The following is a 22,428-nucleotide window of genomic DNA, read 5'->3' on the forward strand; positions in this document are numbered from 1 at the left end:
CCTCTATACATTCATTGTTTCCTGGTTTTGCTTTGGACTTCACAACTCTGCTTGTTTGCTTATCTTATCCCTTCTAATTGGAATGGCTTCTCCTTAGCAGTTCCAGACCTTACTATAGGTTCAGTACCCCTTATCCGAAATGCTTGGGACCAGAAGTGTTTTGGATTTTCATTTTAGAATATTTGCAGAATACTTACCAGTTGAGCATTCCTAACCCAAAAATTTGAAATCCAAAATGGTCTAATGAGCATTTTTGAACGTCATGTCAGCACTGAAAAAATTTCAGATTTTGGAGCATTTTGCATTTTGGATTTTCAGATTAAGAGTTCATCCTGTAATAGCAAATGTAGCCCATCATTTAAGCCCCAAACCAAATGCCACCTTTTTCTAAAGTTTTCTTTATAGCCCCATTTGAAAGTAAATTCTTCCTCCTTTGAATTCCCACAACACTTTGTAACTTTCTTTATACACAGATCGACCCCGATTTACAATGGTTTGACCTTACAATGATGTGAAACCAATACACCTTCAGTAAAAATTGTACTGTGAGTACCCATACAACCATTCTGTTTTTCACTTTTAGAACAGTATTCAATAAATAACATGAGATATTAAATACTTTAATATAAAATAGGCTTTGCATTAGATGATTTTGCCCAATTGTAGGATAATATAAGTGTTCTGAGCGTGTTTAAGGTAGGTACGTTAAGCTATGATGTTCAGTAGGTTAGGTGTATTAAATGCATTTTTGACTTAGGATATTTTCAATTTGTGGTAGGTTTATCAGGACCTAATCCCATCATATGTTGAGGAGAATCTGTATTTATTTTGCCTTAAATTATAATTTTTCCTATATGTGTCTTAATTTGATTCCCTGCAGCCTAAGACAGCTTTGAACATTGAAGGTACAGACATACCTCAGAGATGTTGTGGGTTCAGTTCCAGACCCCTGTAATAAAGAAGTTGTTACAATAAAGCGAGTAACACAAATGTCTTGGTTTCCCAGTGCATTTAAAAGTTATGTTTTTACTGTAGTCTGTTAAGTATGCAGTAGCATGATGTTTCAAAAAACAATGTATATACCTTGATTAGAAAATACTTTATTGATAAAAAATGCTAATGATCATCTCAGCTTTCAGCAAGTCGTACTCTTTTTACTGGTGGAGGGTCTCATGTCAGTGTTGATGGCTGCTGACTGAATAGGGCGGTGGTTGCTGAAGGTTGTGGGGGCTGTGGCAGTTTCTTAAGATAAGACAACAGTGAAATTTGCCGCATTATTTCTCTCATGAAAGATTTCTTTGTAGCATGTGATGCTGTATAATAGCATTTTAACCACAGTAGAACTCTTTCAAAATTGGAGTTAATCCTCTGAAACCCTGCCATTGCTTTATTAAACTAAGTTTATGTAGTATTCTAAATCTTTTGTTGTCATTTCAGCAATGTTCACAGCATCTTCACCAGGAGTAGATTTCATCTCAAGAAACCACTTTCTTTGCTTATCCATAAGAATCAACTTCTCATGTTTTGGAGTTTTATCATGAGATTTCTGCAATTCAGTCACATATTCAGGCTCTACTTCTAATTCTAGTTCTCTTGCTATTTCTACCACATCTGCAGCTACTTCCTCCATTGAAATTTTGAATCCCTCAAAGTCATCAATGAGAGCTGGAATCAACTTCTTCCAAACTCTTGTGAATGTTGATATTTTAGACCTCCTCTTGTGAATCATGAATATTCTTAATGGCATCTAGAATGGTGAATTATTTCCAGAAGGTTTTCAATTTACTTTGCCCAGATCCATCAAAGGAATCACTGGCAAAATGTATTTCTTAAATTATAAGACTCGAAAGTTAAAATTACTCCTTGACCCATGGACTGCAGAATTGGTGTTGTGTTAGCAGGTGTGAAAACAACATTAATGTCCTTGTACATCTCCATCAGCGCTCTTGGGTGACCAGGTGCATTGTCAGTAAGCAGTAATATTTTGAAAGGAATCTTTTTTCTGAGCAGTGGGTCTCAACAATGGGCTTAAAATGTTCAGTGAAACATGCTATAAACAGATGTGCTGTCATTTAGGCTTTTTTGTTTCATTTATAGAGCACAGGGAGGGTGGATTTAGCATTATTCTTAAGGGCCCTAGGATTTTCAGAATGGTAAATGAATATTGGTTTTAACTTAAAGTCATCAACTGCATTAGCCCCTAACAAGATAGAAGCATTGAAGCCAGGCATTGACTTCTCTCTAGCTATGAAAGTCCTAGCTAGCATCTTCTTTCAACATAAGACTGTTTTATCTATATCAATAATCTGTTTAGTGTCACCACCTGCATCAGTTAGTTTGGCTAGATCTTCTGGATAACTTGCTGCAGCTTATACATTAGCATTTGCTGCTTCACCTTGCACTCTTATGTTATGGAGATGGCTTCTTTTCTTAAGCCTTGTGAACTAGCCTCTGCTAGCTTCAAACTTTTCTGCTGCAACTTCCACCCCTTTCAGCCTCCATGGAATTGAAGAAAGTTAGGGCCCTGCTCTGGATTAGGTTTTGGCTTAAAGGAATGTTGTGGCTGGTTTGATCCATCCAGACCACTGAAATTTTCTCCATGTCAGCAATAAGGGTATTTCTCTTTCTTATTTGTTTGTTCACTGGAGTATCACTTTTAATTTCCATTAAGAACTTTTCCTTTTCATTCACAACTAGCACAAGAGGCCTAGCTTTCCGCCTGTCTCAGCTTTCAACATGCCTTCCTCACTGAGCACAATTAATTTCTAGCTTCTGATTTAAAGTGAGACTTGTGACTTTTCCTTTTACTTGAACACTTAGAGGCCATTGCAGGATTAGGAAATAATCAGCCTAATTTCACTTTTGCTTTTTCTCAGGGAATAGGGAGGCTTGAGGAGAGAGAGAGAGATAGGGGAATGGCCAGTTGGTGGAGCAGTCAGAACACACATTTATTGATTAAGTTTACTAACTCATGTGGGCACTGTTCATGGCTCCCCAAAACAATTACAATAGAAACATCAAAGATCCACTGTTCACAGACTATCATAACAGAATAATAATGAAAAAGTTTGAAATGTTGTAAGAATTACCAAAGTGTGTGTGACACAGAGACACATACTGAGCACATGCTGTTGGAAAAATGGCACTGATAGACTTGCTTGATGCAAGGTTGCCACAAACCTTCAATATGTGAAAATGCAATATGGGCAAAGCACAATAAAGCAAAGCACAATAAGATGTGGTATGCCTATGCTCAGTATTTGTTGACTTGATATTACACGCAAAAACCTATTGAAATAAGAGTAGACACTCCTGATGCATATTTAAAAATTGGAAGAACATGGCAGTATGGTAATGATTAGTATATTTATGATCATTTTTGCTTCCTGTTATTTGGAAATCTTTTAAAATTTTTTGGCATAATTAAATATGGCATGCATTTCCTGGTTTGGTGAAAAAGTTAATATTTTTAGCTTTTTTAAAAAAAGAAGATAAATAATAAAAGTCTGTTTGAGAGAGGTAGGAAGGACCTGCTGTTTTAATTTTGTTCACAGCAGTGGGTCAGATTATGTTCTTTTGGTGTAGCTTTGATAATAGATTCAACATAATATTGGAATTCAAGAATTGGTTATCGTTGAGTATATCATCTTTTGCATTTATGGCTATCAGTGGGATTGTCAGACTGCTTGGAATAAATTTATGGCAAACGGTCTACTCTTCTCTAAATATAATGTTTCCATTTATTACTTATACTAGCATTTTATATGTGGATTGTCTTTTGTTTTTGTTTACTTATTCTGTGTTTTCTTCTCAGAGAAAGGCAATTAAACCAAAATTTGCCCACCAAGGGGGGATGGGGAATCTCTTTATTGATTACCCATGCAAATGTTGAAGGATATTTTTTGTTTTAGATTTCCTTGAAATATGCATTTTCCCTCTTCTCACTTGCTGATTTACTTTAACATTTCATTCAAACAAAAAAGAACTTAATCAAAACTTTTAGTAAATATTTACATGGTGATAGAGGATTATTGAGTTTTCAGCTGAGCCTCTGTTAAACTAGAAGTTCTGACTATGTTTTTATAGTTTTTAAATCTGAATTGTACATACATTTGCCATTAATTTGGCTGAACTCTTGAAACATCCTAAGACTTTTTTTTTTTTAAATCTCCTTTGAGGGAGAAGTCCTCTTATTAAGATAATCTCTTTACAACAAACATTCGTCTTTTTTATCCTGTATCACTTGGATTTTATGAAACTGCTAAGAAAGCAAAAGGTATACAGGAGACAGTAACTCAAAGAAGTCTTTTGGCTCTTGGACTAAAATAGTGGGTAAAATTTTCACAAATTATGAGACTGACAAAAACATGAAATATCCATTGGAATAATAAATCAGATTAAAGCAATCAGTAATGTAATATGCTTAAGGCATTTGACAAATACCAAAGTTTTAGTTCTAGTGACAGAAACTTAAATTCTCCTTTATAAAGTTTCTGTTGTTACTGCTGAATTATTGCAAAAGTAACACATGTTCATTCAAGGGAAAAGTATAACAACTCTAACTTTATATAGAGTTTATTATATTTTGCTGTTTAGTGTAAACTTGTTAGTCCTTATAACAATCATATGAGGCAAGTACTGTTATTTTTCCTATTTCATAGATGAGGAAACTGAGCACAGAGAAACGAGGGGACTTTGCCAAGGCCTCCGAGTATTTGAACCCAGTCAGTCCAGACTTAGAGTCTGTGCCCCTAACCTCTACTCGGTACTGCTTCTCAACAGGTGGTTAAGAACTTGGAGTTTGGAGTAGGATAAGACCTAGGCTCAATTCATTGCTGCCATTTATAGTCCTGAAATGAGAATATGTCTTTTGACCTCTCTGAGCCTCGGTGTTATTGTTTATAAAACAAGAGCTGTTTTAGGGATAAAATGAGGTAATATATGTTAACTGCTTAGCATACAGTTTAGCAGACATGATGCTTGTTCAGTAGATGGTAAGTATCATTATAATGAAATACTGAGAAGCAAAATGAAAAAGTCACCAAAAGAAAACAACCATTGCTAAAGTTTTGAATTATATCCTTTCAGTCTTGTAAACGTGTTTCTTGATATTAGCTTGTCTTCTTTTCTTTATTTATCTTAATATATTTTCCTTCCTTGTATAACTTTTTCTTGTTTATGTTTCACACAAAAGGCAGGAAAGCTTGAATTTGCCTGTATCACATAGCAGTAAGGCAAACCTGATTCGGCTTCTGTGTTAGCCAAAACTTTGTTTTCCCTGTGTTTGGGAATGGGTAAGTGGAGATGGAGGAAGACTTAGAAGTTTTTTCTTTTTAAACTAAAATGGATTACATTTGAATTAAAATTTCTGATATGATGTCTATAAATCAACAAAATGTAGGATGCTAAAAGTAGACTAGAGAACATGTGCTAATATTCATTTTATTAAAATAATATTGAAATCCAGTTTCAGAATATTTAGTTGTTAACTGAAAACACTGTATCTGAATGAACAGTCCTAATGAATGCAGACCATTTCTTCTTGATGAGTGAGACAGTAGAAGTCTGACCATACACTGCATTGTCAAATAAATTCATTGAGTATGGTATAACAGTAACTAAACTAATCCCTCTTACTATATCCTTAGCAACAAAGCATGGCTAATGCTCTTTTCTTTTTTCTTCTTTTAGATCTACACACAATGAGCTGGAAAAGAATCGGTGAGTCAGTGATAAGGTGCAACTTTCAAAAAACAAACTCAAACTTACCATTTTACCTATGAAAATAATGTAATAGTGCATATGTAGACGTAATTTTATTTTTAAAATGTATAGCATATAATGATTCTGATATATATGTATTTTCTCCAAAAAATGACGTAAATAGTAAACTTATGCTATCTAAACTGGAAGAAGAAAATATATTTTTAAGCTGATTTGAATTTTGAGTTTATGGTGTAACCTCCTTTTTTTCTGTCTTTGAAAACAGGTTAATAATCATGGTAGACTCATTGCATAAATAATAGTCTTATAAAAGATGTTTCTGAAGAGTAATAAATATGACGAATTGGAGGGCATTGATTTTGTTCTTTCTTGCAGTTCGTCCATTCATTCATTCATTCACTCATTAATGCATTCAACAAATATTTATCAAGTTTGAACTGTATGTCAGTGCCAGGCAAGCAGAATGTTTTACATAGGAAATATAAAATGTGTGAGACAGTTTCTGTCCGTAAGGAAGTCACAGCTTTTGGGGGAAGAGAGACAGATAATTAAAATACTGTGTAATATGTTAAGTATGGTAATAAAGAAGCAGAAGATACTAGAGGGTATTGAAAGATCATTTTGGAAAGTTACCTGATTCCCCTTTGAAGGGAGTCTTAGCAGGCTTTGCAGAAGATGGTGAGTGAGCACTGTATACTGAGGAAACTGCCAAGAAGTTCAGTTCAGTATGAGTACAGAAGATTATAGCATGAGGTAAGCCAGACCAGATGTTGAAGAATCTTACTAACTATCCTGAAGAGTTTGGACTTTTCTTGAGAACAATATGGAGCAGTTGAATCATATTAAGATTGGTTGTCATATGATTAGATTTATGTTTTGGAAAGATCACTTTGGTTACAGTATGAAGAATTGGTTGATTGGCAGAAGGGATACCAGAGGCATGAAGACCCTTTTGAAAGTTATTGCAGTAATTCACGTAAGAGATGATGATGGCCATAGAGATAGAAGTAGAAAAAATCAAGAGAAAAATTGGTGATTTGTTGTCTGTGGATAGTTAAGTTTTAGATGGTATTACTATTTATTTACTCAGAAAAGGAATATAAGAAGAGAACAAGTTTGGGAGAGAACACGAGAATTGTAGGAATAAACTATTCTCTTTTTGGTATAGAGATTAGATTAATAACCAACAAACTGGAATCATTTGCACCAGCCATTTTTGACAAACAAGATCTCATGACCTTCAACTTTTTGTCATGCCTTTTTAAAATAGAAGGTATCTTACAGATTGACTAGCCTAACTGCCTCATTGCATGTGAGTTTAAATGTCAAGTCCCCTTGAAAAGGCTGAGTATAGTCCTTTAGACAGACTTAGTGGCTTTTACCACTCTGTTCGCAAAGTGCTCTGTTCATATCTCCTATTGTAATACTTACTGGGTAGCACTGTAATGATTTTTTCATATGTCTCTTTCCGTCAAATGACTATGGATATTGTTTTGTTCAATTTTATGTCCTCAGTGCCTGGCATTTGATGCATGTATAGTAAACGATGGCTTTAATATTGAAGGATGGATAATACTGGAGCTCAAGATTCAGTGGTCTAGTTAAAGATATTTTGCTAGTTAGTGGCAAAGCAGTTCAACAGGAAGCTTTCATTTTAAAGAATCTCTTTTCTGCTTTATATTTCTGGTATATTAAAGATCTGGATGGATTAAAGGAAGTATCTGGCTGGTTTAAACATAGCAAAAAAGACCCAAGAAATGACAGCTCTGAGGATTATAAAAATAAATCCTTACATTGAACTTTACTCTAAATTAGAGCAGAGTATATTTTGTATCATATGGGTTAAATACTGATAAACATGTGGCTTTTATAATTGTTTCACCTATCTCGAAGTGGCCCTTGGGAGACCCCCACTGGAGACCTGGCAAAAACCTTTGTTTAATACTGCAGTAAAGAGACTCTTTTTTAGTAACTGTTTGGAAAAGAGTTTTTTAAATCTTTGAGTAAATTTGAATGCATTCTGCATATCATTTCTCATGATAACTTTTAAAAAAACTTCAGAGAAGAAGATATGTCACTATCACTCATAGTATTACTTTGATACTATATCACTCAGTATTACTTTGATATGCCCTATAAACTGGTTAATCTAGTATCAGGCTATGACACAGGTGTAACATGAATGGTTTTTATTTCCTGGGCTGCATGCAATCTCCAGTGAAGGTCTTTTGTTCTTATTTTATTTACTTAGGTCTAAGATTTTCTGTCTGGCTTCCTACCCTACCTCACTTAAGGTATGGTTCCCTCATCCTCTTCTGATAGCCCTAAAAGGGCTAATAGACATTCTTTATTAGTGCAGAAGAGCTAATACAAATTCTTTATTTCTCAAATTATTACTTCTCCCCTCCCTTCTTGCCTTCCTTTTTCCTTTCTCTCTCCCTGTCTTCCCTGAAGCATCATTGAAAGGTGATATAGAATTAACCTTTCCAAGATACAGTTGTTTTTAAAAGGGTTTTTAAAAATCAATATAAATAAAACTAGTTTAGTAGCATGTTTCGGAGGTTTCAGTGTGAAAGGAAAAATCAAATTCAATAACCTTTACCATACTTCTGAAAAGTTACCAGCTTGTGATCTTGCAAAAACTAAAAATATTGGTAGACACAAGAAGATTTAAAGGGGGCCGGGAGCGGGCAGTATTTTAGTCAAATAGCAAGAAGGTAGCACAGGAGTATTTTTAAAATTTAAGCCTATATTGTTATTACATAGTTTAGCCCCCACTTCCCACAGTTCTATTTAATAGCCCTTTTTAACAAACCACAATTTTTATTTGATGTGTCAAAGGAAAAAAAGTTAACCTAACTTTGACATCCTTTAAAATAAATAGAGTTTTGGCTTTATTTTTTATCTGCCTGTGAGTGATTTATGTGAGGAAAGTAATTCACTATCAAAAAGGTAATTTAATTTTGTCTTCATTCTGAAAAGACATTCCTGAAGTAATTCATATTCTTGAAATTTTGCAACATATTCAGTATAACATATTCATGTCAGAAACTTCTTTTTTCCTTTTTAGCTTGGTTCTAAAATCTTGCATATAAAGCTCTGCTGAGTTTCTGCCTTTTACTGGGGCAAATGCAGTGAGAATTAGAGTAGGTGATTTTAAATTGTTAGTGAGTGGCATTTTAATTACAGATGGCTATCTTAAAGCCTCCAGTCTGGCCTTAAGACGATACCCAGCAAATGTTGAGATTCATTCTCCCAGATCTCAGAGGGAAGCCTGATGGTGGAAATTTGGGGTCTGGCAGGCCCAAAGTAGTTTGCTGTGACCCACAATTACCCCAGGATGCCTAGAGCCCATTAAGGAGCTTTAGGTAGTTTTATGACTGATTCAGATATTCAGATTATTTCTTGGATAGGTCCTGGGAGCTAATTTCTGACTAAAACCCTAGTCAAGATGGTTCAGAGCATTTGATACCTGTGTACTAACCCTGTCCTCCTAGACCCACAACAGGTCCAGGAGGTGGAAGTGAAGCAGAATACCTTTAGATGTTCTGCATTCCTCAGGAACCTATATGAATCATCTCATGGTAAACTTAAAAAGTCTTTGAGATTGAAGAATTAAGAATTTACTTTGCCCAGGGCTTATCTTATGAGTTGGGTCCTTTGCCAGAGAAGAAACCAGTACAGATTTTAGATCGCTTCCTCGCTTTTTCATTTCCTTAATTCAAATTACTGATGATGTTTTCAAAAGAACAATTTTAATAGGACTTTAATGGTCAAGAACCTTAGTGCTAAAAAAAAAAAAAAAAAAAAGAACCTTAGTGCTGACTACAGGAGAGGCCATTCAACCTTAATAGCTGTCGTTCCATTGAAACAAAAGGCTTACTCTTTATTACAACTTTGGCAAAGCTGGAAGGGCCAAATGAGGATTAGACTAATCCTTCCTAGGCAGAGTAGAAGTTACTGAGTATGTGTGATAAAAGAGAAAATGTCCAGTGAATGGTAATAGTTGTCCTCTGTATAGGGACTTAAACACACAACTGTAAGGGGATGATGAAAATTGGCATTTATAGAGTTCTTACTGTGTTCCCCCACTATGCAAGCCTATTACATAATTCCATATGGTGGGAAGGCAGAAAGTGTGGATCAAAAGTGTCATTGGAAACTGGCCATTCTGACCATCATAACTATAATTTGAAATAAGATGGATATGATCACAGAATGGTCCTAATCATGACTCTACCTGGTCATGAATATGATAGCTATGTTTAATATCAATGTTTCTCTTCAGTAATGATTAATAAATACTGTACTTGGCATCATGATAGATACTGACCCTCTTCTATCCGTAAGATTAAGGTCATTATAATTTGGTATTTACAGGTTTCATCTTTCAATGCCATGATCCAGTTAGGTGACCAGTAAATGTCTAGAAAGGTACACTAATGTGTTTTTCAAACTGAAGGTTGAAACCCATTAGTGGTCTGTGTGATGGCTTTATTTATTTATTTATTTATTTAAATTTTATTTATTGAATCAAAATTGATTATACATATTTTTGGGATTCAACATGGAGATATATTGATCAAATCAATATAACTAGCAAATATATTGTTACAAATCATAATTATTCTTTATGCCCTTTGTCCAATCTCTCCCCATCTCCCCTCAAATTACCCTATATTTCTTCTCTCCTTCTGAAAGAATAATGGTTACTCTGTTGATTTGTTGCCTAGATGATCTGGCCAATGCTGAGAGGTGTGATCAGGTCCCCCAATATTAACATAGAGCAGATGTGTCTTCTGTCACTCCGAAATGGGCTGTGTGGAGAGAAACATCCTCTTCTTTTCTTTATCTCTGCTGGTGACTCTCCTTGTGTCAATGCACTCCAGCCATGGTTATTGTGGTGGCTGTGGTGGGCCACCCACACGGAAGTGATGTTTTTGGCATGCTCCTTGGTGCTGGCAGTGTGCCTGGTTGTGGGGTGTGTCTGGTCCCTGGCTCCATACCTTGGGTCCCTGGGCGGGCGCCGATGCGCTGTCATGGTGTGCCTGGTTGTGGGAGGCGGGCCCGGTCCCCTTGTGTTTTAGTGAGTCCCCTTGTGTTTTAATGAGTCATTTTGAAAAAGAAATAGAATAGAAAATACGTTAGTCCCCCCTTATCCATGGTTTTGCTTTCCACAATTTCAGTTACTAAGGTCAGTTGCAGCCTGAAAATATTACATCACTACTCTTGTGCTTTGGGGCCATTATTAAGTAAAATAAGAGTTACTTGAACACAAGCACTGTGTTTGTTACCTCAACAGTCGATCTGTTAATCAAGATGGCTACCAAGTGACTAACAGCAGCCTAGGCTGGCTGGAGCAGGATTATGTGAGATTTCATCATTCTACTTAGAAAAGCAAGGAGCTTAAAACTTATGAATTGTTTATTTCTGGAATTTGCATTTAAGTCACTATCCCTATCCCATTCACCTCACTTCATCTCATCACGTAGGCATTGTATCATCTCACATCATCACAAGAATGGTGAGTACAGTACAATAAGAAATTTTGAGACAGAAAGAGACCACATTCATAGAACATTTGTTACAGTATATTGTTATAATTGTTCTGTTTTATTATTAGTTATTATTGTTAATTGCTTACTGTGCCTAATTTATAAATTAAACTTTATCATAGATATGTATGTATAGGAAAAAACATAGTAGTTTGGTACTGTCTGCGGTGTCGGGCATCTACTGGGGGTCTTAGAAAGTGTTCCCCATGGATAAGGGGGGACTACACTACCAAAGTGCATTGCACGAAGTAAAGTTAAACATAGAATTGTGACACTTGTGTATACTGGATCATGATACAAAATACTATGAGTCATAGTTAAAAAGCCATCGCTCTGGATAGCCAAGAAGAATGCTGAAGAGAGAGAATTTGAATATTAGAAAAAGAATAAGGAAAGGGTTTGGCGTGAGTAGAGCCATGGAAGGTGGCATCATAAGCTGTTTCAGGAAAGTAGACCATATTGACTGGAACAGCAGTGTTTATCAAATTAGTAGTGGGAGATGGGGTCACACTAGTGGTTTGGGATTAGATTGTGAAATGTTACTAAATTTCCAGGAATTTGGATTTTATTTTGCTGGCAGTGGTGAGTTTTTGAGGCTTTTGAGGCTTTTTTGAGGCAAAGAGATAGGCATGATCAAAGCATTAAAAAACAAGCAAAAAAACCCACCACCATGACCAGATGCTGAGTGCGGGAGGCTTGGACCTGAGGCCGACACTGGGCACCTAACCTCCCGCCCTTATGGCTGCGCCCCATGGCTCCTGCTCTCTGGCGGCTGCAGCAGCAGCACTCTGGAAGCTGACACACCAGGGGAAGGCAATCTTGGGAGGTGGCTTGGTATGTGGCACCAAAATCCATATCACGTTTCCCACATAGTATGTGAAGACGCAGCTGCAGTTGGACGAGCACTCGCATCTGCTGATGTACCAAGGCATAGGGGACTGTGTGAGGCAGACAGTCTACAGCCATGGCATCCTGGGCCTGTACCGTGGCTCAGCTCCCTGCTCTATGGCTCCATCCCCAAGGTGGCCATCAGATTTGGAATGTGAGTTCCTCATCACCCACTTGTGGGACCCCCAGAGATGGCTGGATAGCACGAGCAGGCTGCAGTGTGGCCTGGGTGCCAGCCTGGCTGAGGCTGGGATAGTCGTGTGCCCCATGGAGACCATCAAGGTAAGTTCATCCATGACCAGAACTCCTCCAACCCTAAGTACAGAGGATTCTACCATGGGGTTAGGGAGATTGTGCAGGAAGAAGGGCTGAAGAGACATACCAGGGCCTCGTGGCCACTGTGCTGAAGCAAGGCTTGAACCAGGCCATCTGCTTCTTTGTCATTAACTCCTTGAGCAACTCCTACAGAGGGGACAACCCTAACAAGCCAATGAACCTGCTGATCACTGGGGTCTTTGGATTTACTGCCAGCGCAGCCAGCCAGTGTCTTTGGGAACACTCCAAACACTGGGACATGATCCAGACCCAGATGCAGGCCCTGGAGGCACACAAATATGGGAACACATGGGACTGTGGCCAGCATATCCTGTGGAATGAGGGGCTGAAAGCATTCTATGAGGGTACTGTCTCCCACCTGGGCTGGGTCTGCCTGGACATCATGTTTATCATCTACAATGAGGTGGTAAAGCTGTTCAAAAAAGTGTGGAAGATGAACTAAGCCCAGAGGGTCTTTGTGGGGACTGCCCCAGGTGCCTTCAGACCAGCCCCTACCACTCTCGCCTCACATGATTCCAGTGCAGTGGTGTCAAAAGGCTCCCTTTCCATATCCTTCTAGTTCCATGGTCTGGTCAGCACAGTTTGGCCATTAAGTCTATGTATCTCATAGTGCCATGTCTCCCCTGTGATCTGGATATGACACCACCATTATGTCATTGTTTCTGGCCCTGCCAAGGCTGGGTGTTCCTCTGGCCTGTGAATCTGTGCCCACTTGTCCATGTGCTTTTTCATGAGCCCTGTGCCTGTGTTTCATGTTTTGTGTCGTGTGACCATGTGCCCCTCTTCCCGGGTGCCCATGTTGCCCGGGCCCCTTTGCCCTGTAGACATGGCCTGGTCCCAGTCTGGTGCCTTCCACACTGAGTGGAAGGGGCACCCTGCCCTGGCCTTCCACAGCTGCTTCCACACCTTGGCCTGGCTTAACTGCATTCCAGGGGCTGTGAGACCCCCCCCACCTCTTCTCCCACCATTGGTCTTAACTGGCTCTTGGGCCCTCACTCCACCCATTATAGGGTGGCACCAGTCATTCTCAGGACCACCCTGCCAAGGCAGAATAAGCCAGATCCTATTTATCTTTGGAAAAAAAAAAAAAGTATAGTCTAGTTATAGAAGCAGGGAGACCAGTTTTGGTGCTTTTGAAGTAGTCCATGTAGTAGAAAGATATAAGAGCCAGATAATAGAATTGGGAACAGAATGGAAGAGAGAGGACTAAGAAACACTGTAAAGAAAATATTATTTTTTGTTAACTGCTACTGTTCATTCCGCCTTACATTTCATTCTTCACATAGCAAGATGATCTTTTCAAAAGATATATCATGTCATTTCTCTGTTAACAATCTTCCACTGGCTTCCCACTGCAATTAGATAAAATCTGTGGCCTGCAAAGTCCTATCACTCTATCCCTTGTCTCTTATGGTCCCAGTTACAATGCTTTCTTTTTTTCTCAAATACACCATCCATGCTCATTTCCATCTTAGGGCTTTTTGCGCTTGCAGTTCCTTCTGCTTGGAAAGCCCTTACTCTAGTTCTTCATTATTATCTAGTTCTCAGCTTTCGGCTCATCTCCTTAGAGAACAATAATCACTCCTCCAGTCACTTTTTGTCCCATTGCCTTGTATGTTACCTTAACATTTATATCTGTCTGAATTATTTATTTATTTATTTGTATTATTTGACTTCTTTCACTAAAATATAAGTCTCAGGAAGACAGAGACTTTGTCTTATTTACCGCTAGCATATAACAGTCATTTAGTAAATATTAATTGAATGAAAGAATGATATGTGATACTAAGTAGATTTATAATGACTTAAGTGAAAAGTGACAAATATATAATATACTTTTGAGAACTCAACAGATATAATAAAGTAATTTCATAGGAGGGAAGTAGAAAACTTAATGAATTCTTAAAAGGTAAATAAATTATATGTCCCACTTGATAAGTGGGAACATATGAAAGGATTTTTACCCTGCATGACCTTATTCTGCTTAAAAGAAGAGAACTAGTAACTTTCTTAAGAGGCTTATTAACTCTTTTAGTTCATGAGGATATCATATAGTACACGAAGATAAGGATGGGTAATTTTGTAAAGGGGAACAGTGTACCTGGTGGAGTTTATGCTTCATTTGTGAGATCTTTATTCCTTTTTCATTCCATGAATTGAAAATGGTAAGCATTTTTACAAGAAAAAGATTTATATGATGGCACTTCAAAAAGTTCGTGGGAAAACAGAATTAAAAGATAATATGAATCTTTCCATGAACTTTTTGACGTACTCTCATATATACTTGGAGATTGGAATTACATAAAGAATTTCAAATTTTTTTATGTTAAAATTTTTGATGTATTAGTTATGTTTATCCCAATTGTTTGGACATGATAATGAATACAATATTTTTTTCTAGACTGCCTACCATGTCCCTGTTTGACATGGATATTTTGACAAAGTGTTTCGGTCTGCCTTATCTTAGGACAAAGCATAAGGGTAAATCTTGGTGACCATGGGTTAGGCAATGGTTTCTTAGTACATCATCTGACTATTTAGGATTCCTTGGCAGGAGGAGCATATCTTAACTGGCTTTAGCTGAATGTTTTGTGTTCTTGTATAACATTTGTTTAAAAATAAAATACACTTCTATACACCGTGCATATTCTAGAAAAAAATGTACACTTGTTAGGAAGAAAAAACAAGATTCATTTGGCAGAACTTTCATTAAAACTCTTACCTCAACTAGTAGTACTTAAAGGGTATTTGCTTGCATAAAAGACAAGTTATGGAGTTAGGAAACCATGAATTTATTGTAGGTTTGAAATTGGCTACAGCTGGATTAAAAGTCTACAGTTTTGGATTGGGTCCTCTAATTCTGTAAAGTTTAGTAAAAAGCTCTTCTTACTTAGCCTTGGTTTATTACTAAGATTAATAAGATTATTATTAAGATTACTAAAAGTATTAGCATGTCTCAGTATGAAAATACCTTATAGTAATGTTCTCAACCTGATAAAGAGCACTTTTGAAAAACCCACAGCTAGTATCATATTTAATGGTGAAAGACTGAATGCTTCACCCCTAACATCAGGAATAAGACAAGGACGTCAGCTTTTATGAATTATACTCCGCATTGTACTGAAGGTTCTATCCAGGGCAGTTAGGCAAGAAAAAGAAATAAAATGTGTCCAGATGGGAAAAGAGGAATTAAAATCATTTTTATTTGCAAGTATCATCATCTTATGCACAGAAAATCCTAAACAACAGCAACAACAACAAGAAAACTACTGGAGCTCATAAATGAATTTAGCAAAGTTGTAGGGTATAAGATTGGCACACAACAACCAGTTGTTTCTATATACCAGCAGTGGAAAGCCTGAAAGTGAATTTAAGAAAACAATTTCATTTATAATAGCATCCAAAATAATAAAATGCCTAGAAATAAATTTAAATTTGTACCCTGAAAACTACGAAACACTGTTAAAAAATAAAAGACCTAACTATATAGATGGGAAGACATCCCATTTTCATGGATTTGAAAAGTTAATATTGTTAAGACAGCAGTACTCCCCAGATTGATCTGCAGATTCAACACAAGCCCTATGAAAGTTCCAGTTTCCTTTTTTGCAGAAATTGACAAGCTGATTCTAAAGTTCATATGGAAATGCAAAGTACCCAGGATGGCTGAAACAATATTGAAAAGAATAAAGTTGGAGGACTCATATTTCCTGATTTCAAAACTTACTCCAAAGCTACAGTATGGTACTAGTCTAAGAATAGACTTACAGATCAGTGGAACAGAATTGAGAGTCCAGAGATAATGCCTCACATTTGTGGCCAACTAATTTTCAACAAGGATTCCGAGGCAATTTAATGTCTTTTTAACAAACACTGCTGCTGACACAACTGGGTATCTACATACAAAATAATCAAGTTGGATCCCTACTTCATACCACACACACAAATTAACTCATAATGGATCATAAACCTGAATATAAGAGCTAAAACTATAAAAATCTTAGAAAACATAAGAGTAAATTTTTGTGATCTTGAATTAGGCACGGTTCCTCATGTATAACACCAGAAACACAACCAACAAAAGAAAAAATAGATATACTAGACTTTATCAAATTAAAAATATTTGTGCTTTAAAGGACACTGGCCAGTTAGCTGGCTGGCCAGTGAGCTCAGTTGGTTAGAGCACAGTGTTATAACACCAAGGTCAAAGGTTTGGATCCCTTGTACCAGCCAGCTGCCAAAAAAAAAAAAGAAAGAAAGAAAGAAGGAAAGTGAAAAGACAACTTACAGAATAGAAGAAAATGTTTGCAAAACATATCTGGTGAGAAAGTTGTATTCCCCCCCACAAAAAAATATTGTATCCAGAATATGAGGATACTTCAAAAAATTCATGGAAAAATTCATATTGTCTTTTAATTCTATTTTTCCATGAACTTTTTGAAGTACCCTCGTATATAAAGAACTCTTACAACTAAATAATAAAAAGACAACGCAATCTAAAAATGGGCAAAGAATTTCAATAGAGTGTCTTGAAAGAAGATATGCAAATGGCCAATAAGCACATGAAAAGATGCTCAGCATCAGTAATCATTAGGGAAAAGCAAAACTGTGAGGTAGCACTTCACATCCACTAAGATGGCTAACTAGGCTTGCTCACCAACTTTATGGTCATCCATTCATCATACCATTTACCATATGATAAGAAAGGTCCTAAAGAGTCCACTGACCTTACAGTTTGGCACTTTAAAACTGCTGATGTCATCATCAGCTGATGGCACTGCACAAATGACTGAACACTTTACAATTACTTAAGACATGTAATTAACCACAGGTCAGTTTCTAATATATTATGTGGTGTCAGTACCTAATGTGGTATGAATATTTGATAATGGGGAAAGATTGGGCTCTATATTGCATATAAAAAGGGTATATTTAAAGGTTTTAAAGAACTTCTGGTTAACAATGAAATCTAACAAAATTAAGACCATGTGGTAAAAGAATGTAGTAATTTTATCAATTTCACTTAAGGTGTAATAAAATATAACTCGATTGTATTCATTATGCCTCGAACAACAAAATGAAAGTATAGTTGTGGAGGGGAAGAGAAATAGCATTGTTCAGTGACCAGGAAGTAGCACTGATCCAGTTTTCTGATTAGGCAAATAAAAATGGTTACTTTCCTTTTTTAGTCTAAAGGTGGTAAACTGACACCCTTGTTTTTAATTCATGTGAAAGTCCTGAAGAAGATAATTATATTCTTTGTACTTTTATAGACAGTAGGAGTCCAGTTACAGTACTGAGTTATAGAGGGCAACTATAGAACACCAAAAAAGTAGCTATGCCTTGGAAAGTAGGGGATTCTCATATAATATAATTTTCTTATGAAGCTGTAGAACCAGATCAGTATGTAAGTTAATGTCCTAATTTTGCGACATCTCCACTGTTTATTTTTTTCGCTTTCAGAGTTGCTAAGTTTTGCTGGAAATCAGAGCTAGGTCAGCATTGAGTTCACTAGAAATTTATGATGTCTTTAATTGCATCCTCCTTATGATTGGCCACTCTCACTTCTTATTGTCTCTCTATAGGATTTATCATAGTGACTATTCAAACTGGTTTTTTTTTTGTTTTTGTTTCTGTTTTGTTTCTGTTTTGTTTTTAACTTCTCCAACGGAGTGTGGGACAAAAGTATAAAGCTAAGAGTCATCAAAATCACATTCTAGTTTGTGGATAGGGCTTTAATTCCTCTACAATTAGGTGAATTGAATGATTTTTAAGATCTTTTCTAGTTCCAAAAAATCCTGAGATTTCAAATACCTAGCCCCACTTTTTACTCTCAGATCTAGTTTTTGAACTAATGGCTAGGACACATATCTCTTATCTCCTAGACTAAAGGTATTTCCAGTAAACTGTTATGACTCTATTTCCTCCTTTGCTGAAAATATGGATGCCTGGTTTGAGCTTCTTTATCTTCCCCTGTATTTTCTACCATTATACCTTTGGTTCAGATTCATTGACTGTTACCTCACCCACTTTTGAACTTCCTATGCACAAAGAGTCATGAACAAGAATAACAAAAGCGTTTATAATAACCAAAAGTTGAAAGTAACCTGAATTTCTATCAATAGGGGAATGGCTGAATAAATGATGATACATCCATACCTTGCAGCAGGTAAAAAGAACAATATAGACCTGTGTATATGTACGTGGAGAGATTGCCAAGACATATTAAATGAAAAAAGCAAATTGCAAAATAGTATTTCTAGTATGATCTCATTTATGTCAAAAAATAACAAAGCCAAATTATATATTTCTATGAGGATACTTCAAAAAGTTTTTGAAAAATAGAATTAAAAGAGAAAATCTTCCCATGAACTTTATGAAGTACCCTTGTATATGTACATATATATGTATGTAAATACACTGGAAAAGGTACATGTCAACCGATACACTTGTTACCTTTGGGGAAGGGAGTGAGATTCAAGTGGGAACTATCATGTTGATTTTATTGTTACAATTTTTGTAGTAAGAGTGCATTACTTATAAACTTAAAAAAAAAGATATTTAAAAAGGCAATAAATGTAAGCCTTTCCATTCATTTCCATAGATAATAAATCTGAAAGGGACCTTAGAAAATCATCTAGTATAGTACTCAAAACCTAAGTCCATCTAAGTTTTATACTCCATCAACCTGGTTAATGACAAAGTCAGAATGAGAATCTAGGTTTTCCAATTCCCAGACCAGAGCTGCTTCATGCTCCCTTCAAAGCACAGCTGAAATATATATTTTTCTCAAAGCCTTTCCTGATTATCCAAAGTGGTATCTCTAAATTCCTGAGATTCACTGTGTCACGTACATGAATTTTAACCCATCCTACAGTACACTGTAATTTCTCCTCTTTCTAGATCATATATATTCTTTCTAAATACATCCCATAAGGGCAGAGACTATAAATTGCTCATCTTTGTATCTGACACAGTGCGTTGCAATGATAGTTACTCAGTGAATTAGTAATGAACATTTCTGTAGCAGGCTGTGCACCTTTTGTTAGATTAAGAGAAAAAAGTTGAATGCCAAGTCAAATAAATAACTGTGCTTTTTTTTTTTTTTTTTCCTTGAGAAACCTGCCACTTCACAATAGAAAATATTTTAGGAAGGCACATACTGAGATATTTGCTACCCTGCAAATATCTTCCCTTTCCAAGGAAAATAGTTTTGTTCTCCACTCCTGCTTCAGAGAGAACAGTTTGTCCCCCATAGGATATTCTAGGTAATATGACCCACTTAGGAAATATGTGGTTATTGTGCTTCATAATGGAACCTCTGCTAAAGTTGTTGTACCATGGGAAAATACCTCTTGAGAGTTATGGTTTTACAGATGAAAGTACATGTCTTTCTGTATTTGAATTGGTACAGCAGACCAAAAACCCAATTGTGACTTAAAGTTTTACTATAAATAGCATAGAAACTGTGACAGATCTTTTTTTGTTGTTATGAAAACATTTCCTCAAAATGTTTGGAATTTATACAAGTGTCTTGCCCTTGATATGTTGTCATCCTGTTCTGTCTACATAGCTCTATAATATGATATTATCATTTTATTAAATTTCAACTTGCTTTTTGAGATATAGACTCTTATGATTTTCATCTGCAGTTTTGTTAATCCTGTTTTGCTTCTGATTTTTGTAATTTGTTTTATTCTCATAGCTATTTAATTTGACATCATTAAAAGCCTGTAGAATTATTTAAACAAATAGAATCTTTCATGGAAGTTTCCACTATCAACTGGAAGTGTTCTTGGGCGGGGCCTTCGGAAGACTTATTCTTTTTTGGAAAGTGAATGTCTTTCTTGGTTTACAGTTAATAGCTTTAGGAAAACATTATAGGATGCTGTGAATTTCCAGATGCTGCTGGCATTGTTACTGAAATAGCCAGTTGGTACTTATAGGTGTTCATCTGCAACCACTCATACATAACCACAATTAAGTGTGTGTGTGTGTATGATATAACATATACACGTCTTTTTTTTTTTTTTTTTTTACAAGGATATATATGTTTGGCTCATTTGAAAGCAATGAAGTAATTAAAATAGGAATAAGAGTTTATTAAATAGGAAATGATCTGTAACTATTTTAGTGAATTTCAAATATGTTATATTGAAACGTGTTTTTGCCCTATTGAGCATTTTATTAGAAACTTTAAAAAATTGTTATGTTTAGCATAACTGATCTACCATGCTTAGAAGGTTGATTTTTCACTGTTCCTGAGGCCATAGAATTTTAATTTTCATCCAAATAAAGATTTCTTGTGTAGATTAATTTACTCATGATAAAGTTAATAGGCAATCTGCCTTAAAATATTGTCCTTAGAAAATGCCCTAATAAAATTGGTGTTTATTTAAAAATTATAGTTTAGTAATACTTGAATGGAATAGAAAAAATTTTTTGAAATATTAGCTTGAGGGTTAGTGCTGGTTTGTGCTTTAATTTTAAAGTAATTTTTTTTTCTAATGGTGGGACTCTAGTGGAGAAACTTTTTTGGAAATGGCATAAGGGGCTATATTTTATTTCTAGCTAGGATTTTTTAGTTTGGGTATGGAAAAGCTACAGCTCAAACATATGTTTGAGCTTGGCACCTTCAATTTGCAAAATGGACCCATCTTTCTTGGCAAATGAAGGTTAATCAAAGGCTTCTCAACATTTTTGATAGAGCTTTGACTACTTTAGTACAGAAGAGTTGGATGCTAGTACAGGTCCAACAGTGGTTAGGAATAAACAATAGTTAACAATTCTTCATTTTTTTAGCAGCAGTTTTACTGTCTCTAATAAAGTACAATTTAACCTTTCTCTCCAACTCTCTTCCCTCTCTCACTCTTTGTACTTTTAGGTGAGATAGCTAGGAAATATGTTGAAAGGTAAGGTTTAGGGTTTGTTTCAAACTTCGTTGGTCACTTGATCTTGAAAATTTAGAATTTGTTTTGAACTTACTATTAATCTAGGATGACTTATAAGTAATGGGTCAGATGGCTATGCTAATGTCTCTTAACAGTCTTATATCCCATTAACCCCAAGATCATGTTTTCTGATTTGAAATCTTTGGTGGAAATGGGAGTTCATTTGAAGTGGCTTAGTTTCTGGCACTGACAAAGGACTTCTAAAGATAATTACAAATCAACTGACAAGCACTTATTAGGCATTAAACTGTGTGCTAGGTACTGAGAATAGGATACAAGAAGTAGAAGTCATGGGCCCTGCTCTTGAGGTTTATAGTCTAACTAGGTAAAGACAAAAGATATTATAATAAAGCCACTATAAGCGCTATATAATTAAGTGCTAAGTTGTGTGTGTCCCAGATGGGAGTTGAGGTAAACTCATAGCAGGGGGTTATCATGGGCTGAAGCTTGTATGAACAGCTTAGTCATGAGTGATTATTCCTGTGATGTGCATAGTTCTCTCTAGGAGTTTGCCAGATTGGTTTTATCATATTTTCAATATGTTTGAAAGGACTTACAGGAGAAATGCTGCATCTGAATCTTTTTTTGCTATCTTTTAATCATTTATGTATAGTTTGCCACTTATTCTGGGATGAAAGTGAACTAGCAACTATTCAGCATGGATAAGATAAATAGGGACCTGAGAGTACATTTAGAGAATGTGATACAGCCTTCCTATTCCATTAATTTATAGTTGCTTTCCTGGTATGTCTCTAATAATAGATAAAATAGTATAATTTTTAATGGCTGTGTTTTCTTCATGAAAGAATGTCTGCTATGGTTATCCCTCTTTTTTTGTAGTGGTTGCCCAAGTGTCTTGTGTAAACAACCAAAAGCTACAACTGGGACAGATAAATCTGCTATAGGTCTGGGTAAATAAGGATAACTGAAAGCCCACTTCCTTATCTCTCCTGAATCTCTTAGATGTCATTCTG

General features: G+C 36.0%; 1 protein-coding gene and 1 pseudogene across 2 annotated transcripts in view; both read left to right on the forward strand.

Moving 5' to 3' along the window:
• The window catches only part of MXI1 (MAX interactor 1, dimerization protein), a 95,876-nt gene that overhangs the window by 40,355 nt on the left and 33,093 nt on the right, over positions 1-22,428 (forward strand). For both annotated transcript variants that reach the window (XM_063102297.1, XM_063102298.1), the window contains exon 3: positions 5,692-5,721. In XM_063102297.1, coding sequence (XP_062958367.1) covers positions 5,692-5,721 — 30 coding nt within the window. The remainder of the gene's footprint in view (positions 1-5,691; positions 5,722-22,428) is intronic.
• On the forward strand, positions 12,018-12,945 carry LOC134382812 (tricarboxylate transport protein, mitochondrial-like; annotated as a pseudogene).

The sequence above is a fragment of the Cynocephalus volans genome, chromosome 7 (assembly GCF_027409185.1).
Source record: "Cynocephalus volans isolate mCynVol1 chromosome 7, mCynVol1.pri, whole genome shotgun sequence".
NCBI classification, from domain to species: Eukaryota; Metazoa; Chordata; class Mammalia; order Dermoptera; family Cynocephalidae; genus Cynocephalus; species Cynocephalus volans.